Source organism: Urtica dioica, chromosome 2 (assembly GCF_054948205.1).
Source record: "Urtica dioica subsp. dioica isolate 48M chromosome 2, U.dioica_male_clone48M_v1_H2, whole genome shotgun sequence".
In the NCBI taxonomy this organism is placed as follows: Eukaryota; Viridiplantae; Streptophyta; class Magnoliopsida; order Rosales; family Urticaceae; genus Urtica; species Urtica dioica.
The window spans coordinates 37542398-37556106 of NC_142757.1; the positions used below are offsets into that span (position 1 = coordinate 37542398).

Sequence of the window (13709 nt, forward strand, 5' to 3'; positions counted from 1 at the left end):
CCAAATGGGTCCTGTTCAGAATCACATAGTGAGTCGGAAATCTAACTTTCTCAAATGAGAATACGTAAGCTGTGAAATGACATGTCTCATTTCAGGATTGAGGTAAGCATGATGCAATTCATACGTAGTCACTTCAAGACATAAGAGGTTAAATGGTTTGTTCTTATCTTGTCTCTAGAAGTGCACCGATCAATTCAGTACCTTCGGAAGATACCTAGAAGAACTATAGACTCTCTAACTCTCAATGTCTCATAACCAGACATCATAGATTCTCTTAACAATCATACTGAGATCAATAGTCCTTTGATCTTTAGATTACGAATATATTATTTTAAGTAAACCATGAAGAGTTTGTTCATGCAAATCTACATTTGTCTCTTCATATGTTGTTAGGTTTGTTTATGGACTAAAGACTAAGGTTTTATCAAGGAAGAATGAATGAACGTTTCAACTTTTATTAATAAACAAGCAAGAGTCTTCATGAGACTTTATTACATCAAATGTACATAAGTAAAGACTACAACTCTTCTTGTGGGCACCATTGACAACAAACTCCCACTTGACTCAAAGAAGATGTGTGTAGTCCTTCATGCCTAATCCCTCTCGATGTTGGTCGAAGACCTTGTTCGCTAGGGTCTTGGTGAATGGATCTACCAGGTTGTCCACCGTTGAGATCTTCTTCACCTCCACGTCTCCGCGCTGCACGATCTTTCGAATCAAACGGTATTTCCTCTCAATATGTTTAGAGCGCTTATGGCTTCGAGGTTCTTTTGAGTTAGCGACAACCCCACTATTATCACAATAAAGGGTCATGGGCTCGTCAACGTTTGGAACAACTTCCAAATACTTAAGGAATTTTTTAAGCCATACAGCCTCCTTGGATGCTTCACAAGCAGCCACATATTCTGCTTCCATTGTAGAGTCAGCAATGCAAGATTGCTTAATACTCATCCATACAACAGCTCCACCATTAAGGATGAGCACAGATCCTGAAGTGGATTTCCTGGAATCCTTATCCGCTTGAAAATCGGAGTCGATATATCCCGTCATAGTCAGGTCAGTACCTGAATATGTAAGCATCAAGTTCCTAGTTCTTCGAAGAAACTTAAGAACATGCTTAACAGCAATCCAGTGCTCGGGTCCAGGGTTGGATTGAAAATGGCTAACTACGCCAACTGCGAAGCAGATATCAGGTCTAGTGCAAAGCATAGCATACATGAGACTTCCTACGGCTGAGGCATAAGGAATTTTCCTCACGTCTTTAATATCTTGTGCAGTCTTGGGAGACTGGTCCTTAGAGAGTGAGACTACATGCCTAAAAGGTGTTTGGCCCTTCTTGGAGTCTTGCATCGAGAAGCGATCCATCACCTTATTAATATAAGATCCTTGAAAGAGCGATAGAGTCCGGTTCTTCCTATCTCGAAAGATTTGGATCCCCAGAATGTACACGGCTTCTCCTAGATCCTTCATTTCGAATTGCTTTGCCAACCAGACCTTAACCTCAGATAACTTACCCACGTCATTACCTATGAGTAATATATCATCGATATATAGTACCAGAAACACAACTTTACCTTCGTGTATTGACTTATAAACACACGGCTCATCTATTGACTGCTCAAAGCCGAAGCTCTTCACAGTTTCATCGAATCTAATATTCCATGACCTAGATACTTGCTTTAATCCATAAATGGACTTAAGCAACTCACAAACCTTGGTCTCTTGACCCTTTTCCATGAAACCGTTTGATTAAGCCATATAAATGCGCTCGTCAAGATTGCCATTCAAGAAGGCAGTCTTGACATCCATTTGCCAAATCTCATAGTCGAGAGATGCAGCTATGGATAGAAGTATGCGGATGGATTTAAGCATCGCAACTGGGAGAAGGTTTCTTCATAGTCAATCCCTTCTTCTTGGGTAGCCACAAGTCGTGCTTTGAACGTCTCGACATTCCCATCCGGACCCATTTTCTTCTTGTATATCCACTTACATCTTACGGGTTTAATCCCTTCAGGAAGGTCTACAAGTTTCCAGACTTTGTTGACATACATCGAGTGCATTTCAACTTTCATGGCGTCAAGCCAAAGTTTTGATTCAGAACAAGCCATCGCTTGGCTATAGGAAACAGGGTCATCCATGTCAAAGACGACTATGAGAGTGTCTCCATAGGACATGTACATGTCAGGCTTTTGAGTAGTGCTCCCACTACGTCGAAGTACTACTTGACGAGATTCTGATGAGTTAGGTTGTGTTTCAGTTGGGGTAAGAACAGTTCTTACAGATGAGGTAGAAGCTTTCTCACCCAGCTTTTCTTCAAGCACAATTTTTCTTCTAGGTTTTACATCTTTCATAAAGTCCTCCTCAAGGAAACGAGCATTCGTGCTAACGAAAGTCTTATCGTCCTCGGGACTATAGAATGTGAAACCTTTGATTTCCTTTGGATATCCAACAAACAGACACAATTCTGACCTACTAGCCAACTTGCTAGTCTTTTGCCTCAGCACGTGTGCATGGCAACCCCAAATCTTGATGCGGCCAAGGTTTACTTTACGGCCAGTCCATCGTTCATAAGGAGTACCAGGAATCGTTTTAGACGGAACTTGGTTCAAAATGTAAGCGGCAGTTTCGAGGGCATATCACCAAAAGGAAAGAGGGAGTGACGAGTAACTCATCATTGATCTAACCATCTCCATAAGAGTTCGGTTTCTTCTCTCTGACACTCCATTTTTTTGAGGTGTGCCAAGTGCGGTAAGTTGAGAAGCGATACCTTCTTCTTTAAGAAAGTCATCGAACTCTCTAAACATATACTCACCTCCTCGATCAGATCGAAGGGTTTTCATCACTTTGCCAGCTTGCTTTTCTACTAAAGCCCTAAAGACCTTAAATACGCTAAAGGTCTCGGATTTGTGTTTGAGCAAATAGACAAAACCGTATCTTAAGTAATCATCAGTGAAGGTAACGAAGTATTCGTATCCTCCATGCGCCTGTTGACTGAGCGGACCACATACATCAGAATGTACTAGTTCCAGCAACTCAGTGGCTCTTCGACCCTTATCGGAGAAAGGTCGCTTAGTCATTTTTCATTCTATGCAAGATTCACAAGTAGGTAGTGAACCTATTGCAGAGGCTTGGAGTGGACCGTCCCTCACAAGTCTCTTAATCATGTCTAGACTGATATGACCAAGTCTTAAGTGCCAGAGATATGTTGATTTTATTAGATCGGAGGATTCAGATAGTTTGATCCTCTTTGGCTCCTTAACTAGATCATTATCTATTTCGGTTTCTAAAAGAGAAGGTTGAGTGAGATAAATGTAAAAAAAACCATTCTTCATACATGCATCAGTGAAAAAAGAATTTGAAAAAGAAATACGAATTCCATTCTTAATAAACTTTAAATAATAATCTTGCTCGAAAAGTTGAGCAACAGATATTAGGTTTTTCCCAAAGGAAGGAACATAATAAACATTATTCAAATTTAAAGTGCGGTCTTCAAAAGACAGCGTCACGGATCCCATAGCCTTCGTAGACACTACGCTCCCATCATCCCATTTGAAGCAGAAGTCGCCATCCTCTAAGCTTTTGCTTTTCCTAAAACCAGTCAAGGAGCAGCAAATATGGTTAGTAGCAGCCGAGTCAATAATCCACGATGATACATTATCAGCTACTAAACAAGTTTCGGTTATAAGTACAATACCTTTTTCCTTAGTCTTGAGGTAGGCATGACAGTTCCTACGCCAGTGACCAGGCTCATTGCAGTGGTGGCATTTGTCTTTAGACTTGTCAACCTTCGGAGCCTTTGGCGTCTTCTTCTTCTTTTGAACCTTAGGTTGGTTCTTCTTCTCGACCTTGCGAGGTCTCTTCTTAGATCCAGAGGTGGAGGCAGTAGCATGTACCTCTCCTTTAGTCCTCTTTTTCTTAGTGAGTCCCTCGGCGGTGTGAAGCTCCTTCATAAGCTCGGTAACAGTGACTCTAACTTGTTCATGGGGTAGTTCAGCTTGAAGGTATCAAAAGACTCGGGGAGAGTTTCCAAGATCATGTCTATTTTAGTCTCCCCATCAATCTCAAATCCAAGGATCTCCATTTCGTTTAGATAGCTAATGATCAGCATCATATGATCTCTAACGGGAGTTCTAGCCTTCATTCGACAGTTCATAAATTGTAGGACCGCTTGTTGCCTTGCTTGGCGTCATTGCCCTCCAAACATCTCATGGAGATTGTAGAGCATATCGCCGGCAGTCTCGATATCATGATGTTGTTGTTGCAACACATTGTTCATTGATGCTAAAATATAGCACCTTGCAATCTCATCGGATCGGAGCCAGGCCGCCAGGGCATCTTTTTCCTCTTGTGTCGAATCATCATTCGTTTGAGGACAGGGGGTGGTGAGAACCCATTTGTGCTTGTCGACAGTAAGGACTATGTCGAGGTTACGTTTGCAGTCGACCTAATTGTCGCCTTCGAGTTTATTCGAGGAAAGAATGGTTGAGAGGGGGTTGAGAGACATTTTGCCTATAAGAGTTGAAACAAGTTTATGATTAGTCTTTGGTTTAGGATTTAAGTTTTTAACATTTGATAAAATCCAAAGGTGTTATAAACCAAATGATAATATACTCCTTCAAGAGAAGGCCGGAAAAAATCTCCATTTATAAGTAAATGACACATCATTAATGTTTAGCCAAGATGTCAATACACCAATTTTGACTAGCCACCTTTTAAATTGGTTTGATCACTCATATCCTTTCGCAGAGCCTCTAGGGAGGATTACTAGGGATGGAGTCTAAGTCTGCAACCAACCACTTAGTCCAAAAGGTCAACTTTGAAAAACAATCCCCCAAGAGGAGGCCTTGTCTTCATCATATCATTCTCGGACGTAGCTCATTGAGCAATGATTGAAGCAAAAACGCCATAGAGTACTCTCATTTAAGAGAGGGCCATAAGAGTGACTCTTAGTCTCACGTTAATTGCTTCTTTCATTAGTGTTGGGGATCGTGGGTTACAAACAACAAATATAACCCTCCCACTTAGTTTTTGGAGTTGGCATATCGTCTTTATAAGTTCGGAAACAAATTTCCTAGTTATAGAGCGATAGAGTGGACTACTAGAAAGGAATCCTAGATCTTCATGTTCAAGGAAGAGCAGTGTGAGTGCATAAAGACACAAGGTACATACTCGGACATTTTCCTATTTTCTATTCGGGAAAGTGCATGAGGGAAGTGTGAACTTCAACTCACTCGAACAATTGAAAGTTTGAAATTACACATCTTTTATTTTTCGGCTCGTCTACGAGAAGACCTCCCACTCAAATTTTCAAGAGCATATAGATTTTGAACATATGTGATATAGATATATTTTTTAAAACATTTTTAAAACTTATTTGATTTGGATGACAAAATATTTTCAAGTTTGAAAACGAAAACGGTTTTTCAAAATTCAAACTAGTTTTGTAAAAATTCAATTTCAAATAAACTTTCAAAAATAAAAACATTTTAATCTTTCACATTATGTTTATTATCTTATAAAAAAAACAATTTTGCTCAAGGAAATATTCTCATTAGAGTTCTATAACTCATGGTAGTGGGGTTGAAAATCCGGAATTATAAAAAACTGGACTATCGGAACAGCCGCGCACCTCGGAGTAAAATCACCATAACTGGCAGCTCCAATGTCCTTTTGACCTAAAACCATTTGAATTAAAAAGATGACAGAGAGACCTTTAATTTGATTCAAGATTCATTAAATTTAGAATTCCGAGCTGAGAGTTATGCGACTTTTACTGCGGATTTTCTCGAGCTCGATGAAATCTGGAATAATTAAAGTTCGGACTTGAGTGCGAAAAAGAATCGAGTGTAACAGAACGCTTTAGGGAGTTGTTAAAGCTTTTTTTTTTTATTATTAACATGGTATAAAAGAAATAACAACAAGCATAAAACGAATCAAGTAAATAAAAGAAACTAGTAAGACAAGATAACTAGTCACAAAAATTTATCGAAATTTCTCAAATTTTAAAAACACGTTTTTCATTATAAAAAATTAAAAACTTTTAGAACTGATTCTAATGTGTTTTAATACATCCCAAAGTCATAGAAAATCAACACGATTTTTAATTTAAAGGCATGAGCAATAAATTAAAAAAATCTAAGAAAACAATTCTAACTAGTCACAAAATTAGTAAACTTTCGAAAACGATTTTCAAGATCATAATTTTAATTACATGTACATGCATATCTTTGACCATAGCTCTGATACCATTTGTAGGAATTGATCTAGAGTTAAGAAAAGATTTAACGCTTCGAGCAAGCGGCGGAATTTAAAAAATTTCTTTAAAACAAGTAAAACGATTTTACTAACCTAGACAAAAAGCAAGTACATATAAATTAAAACTATAAATGAGCATTATATGTTTACTAACCTTTGAGAAGCTTGAACGTTGAGAAGCCTTAGGAAGGTTGAAACGTTCGTCTCCCCTCGCAGCGCGTCTCTCTTCTTTCCTCGGGAACTCGAGCAACCACGAAAGTTTCTATCACAAGAATCACTCGAGAAAGAAAGGAATTAGTGTGTGGGAACTTTTAAACACGACGACTCAAGAATAAATCTCAAAGTCGAAGAGCTAAAACACTGGGTCAAATGTGGACCTAGGTGCGAAAACAAAAACGAAAAAAAACTAGAGAGAGAGACGGAGAAGGGCGGCCACCACAAGGTCTAGAGAGAGAAGCTCTCAATCTCTAACTTATGTGGAATGTGAATACAATGAGAATGAGGCATCTATTTATAGGGGAGTGACTACATTCAACAAGGTAGTTTCCTCTTCTATAGAATATCACATATTTATGAGCAAATATTGCCTTTTTTCTCTTGCCTTTGGACGTGCAACCTATGTTGTGCAAGTCCTTGGATTTGTTTCCTCTTATATCTTGCTTCTCCCTTGACTCATGTTGGCCACCCACTTCATTTCCCCTTAGAGGAAATTTGTTTCCTCTTTTTTTTGGCAAGTATCTTGATACATTAATGCACAAAATTGGTCTCCATTTTCTTCTTATTTGGACCGCCAAGACACCTTCTAGAAGGTGTTTCTAGATTTTTCTTCATTTGTTCATGACAACACAAGAAATGCCCATTAAGAATTTTCAAATAAAATTCCATGAAATGAAATTAATCCTCAAGGCCCAAATTATTCAACTTGGCCGAGTGGTTTAAGTCATCATATGACAATGTCAAAAAATTTATTGACATTCATTTCATTCTATGTCCAAAAAGACAGAAATACCCTTTAGACAATTTTCGTAAAACTTGTCTCGTTCTTGTTTTTACTTAGCTTCTAGTTTAACTATTCCTACTCGATATGATTTGTGACAGTGACCTCATGGATCCAAATGAACAAAGCTTGAGCTAAAATATTGGACTCAAAAGTTTACAAACCTTTTATAAGTTTAGCTTAATGTCAACTGACTCCACTACAGAGTTGACACGGAGAATCTCTCGGTTCAAATGAATTTATTTTCTACTCAAGAATTCAACTAACTTATGATGAGTGGATCCACTGAATATCATCAGCTAGTCGGGATTTACAAAATTACTATTTTACCCTTATAGCTGTTATTTCCTCAACTCCTTTGTCGCTTGTGAATAAGTTAGAAACAATGTATTGACGAGGAGCTAACAAGTCACATTGTTTCATCCAAAAGAGTCATGACTCAATTTGGACACTGGCCATTTCATTTATTCACATTCCAAGGAACAAAGCATGAGGTGATATACATTGCATTTCAGCAATCTTGTACATGAATTTCATATCTATGAGATCTTCACAAAGTTACTCACGACATCTTCATAACTTAGTACTTCACCAAATTGGTCATGTTCAGAATCACATAGTGAGTCGAAAATCTAACTTTCTCAAATGAGAATACGTAAGCTATGAAATGACATGTCTCATTTCAGGATTGAGGTAAGCATGATGCAATTCATACGTAGTCACTTCGAGACATAAGAGGTTAAATGATTTGTTCTTATCTTGTCTCTAGAAGTGCACCGGTCAATTCAGTACCTTCGGAAGATACCTAGAAGAAATATAGACTCTCCAACTCTCAATGTCCCATAACCAGACATCATAGATTCTCTTAACAATCGTACTGAGATCAATAGTCCTTTGATCTTTAGATTGCGAATATATTGTTTTAAGTAAACCATGAAGAGTTTGTTCATGCAAATCTACATTTGTCTCTTCATATGTTGTTAGGTTTGTTTATGGACTAAATACTAAAGTTTTATCATAAAGCTTCAGACAAGGAAGAATGAACGAACGTTTCAACTTTTATTAATAAATAAGCAATTACAAGCAAGAGTCTTCGTGAAACTTTATTACATCTAATGTACATAAGTAAAGACTACAACTCTTCTTGTGGGCACCATTAACAATATTCTACACTTGTCGAAAGTGTACGACCCGAACAGACTTTGGTTGTAGATGTGTCGTTTAAGTACCGTTACGACACACTAACCGAGGTCGCGATGCTGGTTACAGTGAGACTTGATCTAAATCCTGAAGTGATCATGGACACTGGATCATGTTACCGAACTCTTTGACTCATTCGCTAACAAGCTACTATCATGCTAATCACAGTTTATGTCTTGGAAGTTTTTGGAGCATGATTCGAGTGGGAAGTGGTTGACGGATACGGAATCAAGCCTTCCTGAAAGAAGGTCAATGTTCACTCACCTAAGGGTTGATTCCAGAACCGATAGATTGCTGGCACTTCCGAAGTATGTACGTTCGGAAGAATCTTTCGCTGGGGAAGCAACAATGCTTCGGGTATATATGTATCAAGCAAAGTATAACATATTAATTGACCTTTCTCGATACGGGCTGAACCTGGAGGATCTTGATCACGTACGGACTAGATCAGTGGACACTCGTCACGATGAGTAAATATAATTCTAGTATAAAGGAGAGTTTAGTCTTGCCTTACCTAGGTTGAGTCTAACCAAGATTAGGCAAATCGATGTGGAAAAGTGAAAGGACTTTTTCGACTTTTATCGGATTTGTTAAGCTTCTATTACTAGGTCCATAGTCCTCGATTCGGCTTCGATAAGAAGAATAAAGAATCTCTTATAATAAAGTGTTTTATTATTATAATGTCACAAGTTGTAATTGTGATTGACAACATCAATTCTGAAATTTGGGTATTTGCATAATTAAATAATTATTTATGGTAGTATTAATTATTTATTGTTTGATCAAGTAAATAATTAATCAATTACTTATTTGTTTATTGTTGGACCAAATAAATAAATCATTAAATGGTTTTTAAGCAATTGAGCCTTGCGCTAAATGAGGTGGACGAAAATTAGATTTTTCGGGTATTGGGATTTACGCCAAAAACTCCTTGGCTGCGTGCCAAAATTCGTCCATACCCATTATTGGTACTTACCAATATTTTCACTTTAGTTGTTTAAATAAATGAGAGAGAATAATATTTAAAAGGATATAAGGTATTGTCTTTTATTCTCTCTCATGAATATTAATGAGAATAATATTTAAAAGGAAATAAGATATTGTCATTTATTCTCATTCATGAGAGAATAATATTTAAAAGAAAATAAGATATTGTCACTTATTCTCTCTCATGAATATTAATGAGAGAATAATATTTAAAAGGAAATAAGATATTGTCTTTTATTCTCTCTCATGAATATTAATGAGAATAATATATAAAATGAAATAAGATGTTATCTTTTATTCTCATTCATGAGAGAATAATATTTAAAAGGAAATAAGATATTTCCTTTATTCTCTCAGCGATAAGTATTCTCTATTTAAACAATAAATAAAATCTCATAGATATTGATCTGATGGCTACGGGAGAAAGTATGATTCATGAGATGAGATCCAATGGTCAAGCTTTAATTCACTAGGGTGAACACAATAAAATGAAATAATATATTTTGGAAACTACCAAGAATATACCATTTCCACTACTATAAATATGGGGTTCATGAGAAGAGAAAATTCATGCTTTCTGAATAGCAAATTTCGTCCAACACTTCTAGCTTGGCCAAATTCTCTCTCTCTCTCTCTCTCTCTCTCTCTCTCTCTCTCTCTCTCTCTCTACCCCTTGGAATGGCACTATTCCCTCCTTGGAAAATAAGAGTATGATCTTGAAACAACATTTGTTTATTGATCGTGTGAGATAAAAGAGTGTGGTCTCACGCCGTATTTCTTTATTCGTCCGGAGATCACGTTTCAGAAGACTACGGTGTCATCAAGATGAGTAAGAGGATCTAGAAGCTTGAAGAAGCATATCAAGGCGTTCAAGTACGAGGATCTGAAAGCTTGAAGAATGAGCTCAAGGCGTTCAATTACGAGGATCTACAAGTAGTGTTCATTCGTACCGATTTTTTATTTTATTTTATCAGAAAGATAAAAATGTTTCCAAAAAACTTTAAATACATTTTCTTCAAACTTAAATATTTAGGGACATGTCTCTATATATTTCTTCCTCCAGACTAAAATATATTAATTATTCTGAAGCAACGCGCATGACACACTGCTTATATATATATACATATATATTATATATACCAATGATCGAAATATTGTTACCATTATCGTTCTGGTACTCAAATTTTACTAGTATCCGAAGGTAAGCTAGATGAATACTGTGGAATTCAGAAACATAAAAAGAAAACTGTACCGTTTAGAATACCGTTACCGTCGTGGAATACCATCAAATACCGCAAGAGGAATGTAGTGGATAAATATTTTTAAAAAAATTCATACATAACACAGGATAAAAATGGAAAAGTCTACCATAATAGTTCAACAAAAATCCAAACACAAACTTAATGGCATAGTTCAATAAAAGTACAAAATTAAAATAATGATAATATTCATGTTAAAAATCAACTAATTATACATAAAATCTCATATTCTACAACTAATTTAACAAACAAAAAAAAGCCAAAAACACATTCAAATCTAAACCCTATTTTTTTATGTAACCAAAAAATTGAAAAAAATTGGATACAAACTCCAATTAAACACATCAATGAAGTTATAAACTAAGAATTTGAACTAAATAATCAAAAACTAACGATAAATTTTTTGAAATACACTAAATATCATCATATTTTAAGAATTGTCGATATTTAATCACTTACCGGTAAGTTTCCGTCGGAATACGTAAGAATTTGCTTAAAGATAACCGGAAAGTAGAATAATTCCTCGGAAAATACTGAAAACCGGAATGGTTTTCTCGGAATCCAAGAACAATTTGATTTTGTACATACCAATATCGAAACTCTAAAAAAAAAAACGATTTCCGGCCATGTTTTCGAACAAAATCAGCGGAATTCAATACTTGGTATATAATGATGCCATCAGCTACTCATAAGTGTGAAATTCACATGAAAGTGGGGTCCACCATACGTTTGGCAGCCGCGCGCTGATAGCGCCGTTGTTTATCATTTTTGCTCGCAAAGATAATGACGTCTAGTATATTCACGTGCACACAACAGCATTATGACTTTCTTAATCAAGAAAATCAACTTAAAATTCAAAGTCGTCTATATTTACGAATTCTAAGGCGGTGCTGATTTAAATATTTAACGGTAGTCAAATAATCATTTTTATATTAGATATACAGTGCCCTGTTTTCACACGAAATTGAAACCCGGCGAAGCTTAGATATGGTAGATTAGAATGCAGAAAAACAAAATACCTAATTGTGTCTGAAATGAGTAGGAATACGAATTAGAAAGAAAAAAAAAATTAGGGGCAGATTATTATATTGTTAAGACAGCTATAATTTATGTCGACAAACATGTTTAATTTTAATTTAAGACTTTCATTTTGTTTTTAATATGACCGATAGAAGAAACTTTACCACCCAGCAGGCAAAATTATTCAGGCGAAGAATATTGACAAACATGTATATTCAGATAATGACAAAATATCATATGTTTATTTTGAATTGGAAGTTTATATTTGTTTAATATTTATTTTATTTATAAAGTGCCATAATCTTCCCTGATTCAGTAATCAAATTTACCCATGAAAATAACATGTCAATTAAATTGACAAATATAGTCATATTTTTATTAGTAGAATGTCATCCATTCCCCATTTTTATTTTTAGTCAATGACGTGAACAATATTGTGAAGTTAAATTGGGTGTAGGAAAATACCAGAAACGAAACAAAATCAACACACTGGTACAAATTATAGAATTACTAATAATTGAACGAATCAATAAATTTTCTACTTCATATCATTGCATAATAAATAAATAAAAAATCAGATCACATATACACCAGAACAAAATGAAAAAATTCACTACCTATCTATCTTTGTTTATCTGTATATTACATAAAATACATAATTCTTTGCCGAGTTGATCATCACACAACCATAAGCTGAGAATAACCGAAAGACGGGTGCGGCGATAACGGCGATAACGGAGGGACAGAGAACACCCCCTTGACGTCAGAATCCCAGACGGCCATCCAATTCGACGGCGTTAACGGCATGTCCTTCAAGTAACATAAAGCGTCAAGTTCCGTCACCTTCTCCTTCTTCACCGTCTTTACTTCCTCTTCCACGTCATCTTCTTCACGACGCCTTTTCGTCGTCTCAAAAGGCTTGTTGTCGTTTATCTTCACGTTATCGTCGTTTGACAGCTTACCAGCTTCCAAAGGAAAGTTGATAATGGCTTTAGAGCCGCGAAGCCTGAACGCCGCTCTGTCGTAGGCTTTCGCGGCCTCGATCGCCGTATCGAAGGTTCCGAGCCAAACCCTTGTTCCTTTCCGGGTCGGGTCTCGGATCTCCGCCGCGAATTTCCCCCACGGCCTCTGTCGAACTCCGCGGTAGTGCCGTTTCTCCTCCGATTCTCCGATCGTCGGCGGAGGAGGAGGCATCGGAGGCTTTGCGGCGGCGAATTGGATCCACTGTGTCGTCTTCTCCGGGAGCGAGATGGTGAGAGACTTCTTCCGGTTCGTCGGCGAGTTCGGATCGGCCCGTTTGGCTGTCGTGATCGGTATTTGGGGCTTCGAGTCGAACTGGAAGCTGGATTGAGGACTGGACAAACTTAGGGCGTTCGGAGTCGTCAAGTCTACCAGTTCAGGTTTGAATTCGAATTCCAAATCGGAGTAGTTAGAGATTTGAACAGGAACCACTGGAGAGAGATCTCCAAGTAAGTGTTGTTTTATCAAATCGAGCTTCGAGGTTTGATCGAAGTATGACATGATTGGGTTGATTAATTAAGTGTTGATATTGAGAAGAGAGAGAGAGAGAGATGGATATGAGAGTGGAAGGTGAGAGTGGAAAGAGATTTATAGAGAGAAGAGAATGAGTCGCGGAGAGAAAGAAATTGAAAGGGTTTTCGTGGTGCGCTTCGTGGCTCGTTGGGAAGCTTCGTCGACCTCTCAAAACTCAAGTCTCAACTATATCCAACAACTTGCTATTTGTTTATTTACATAATAACATGTCCAAGCGCTTTTCGTCTCCATCCATTACCGTTCGATTGTATTCTGTTTGAAAGTCAAAGACTCGAAACATTAATCTTACGGCTGTGAAGGTCTTCACTCTCACTAGGACCATTCAATGATTGCGGTTGGTTCAGTACACAGGATTATAACGGGTCGTTTGGCAGTTAACTCAAAAAGTTTTTGTTTTTAATAAATTGAAAAAACTGAAAAAGTGTTTGGTACAGTTT

General features: G+C 37.1%; 1 protein-coding gene across 1 annotated transcript; it reads right to left on the reverse strand.

The window, feature by feature from the left end:
- Positions 1–12201: 12201 nt before the first annotated feature.
- LOC149404600 (ethylene-responsive transcription factor 6-like) lies at positions 12202–13402 on the reverse strand. Its single transcript, XM_089605272.1, has one exon. The coding sequence runs from the start codon at positions 13237–13239 to the stop codon at positions 12397–12399; it is 843 nt and encodes a 280-aa protein (XP_089461398.1). The 5' UTR covers positions 13240–13402; the 3' UTR covers positions 12202–12396.
- Between the last annotated feature and the right edge of the window lie 307 nt (positions 13403–13709).

What these genes read in the sequence shown, in the direction of transcription:
- LOC149404600 (XM_089605272.1), bottom strand. Translation starts at nt 13,239, where the DNA reads ATGTCATACTTCGATCAAACCTCGAAGCTCGATTTGATAAAACAACAC.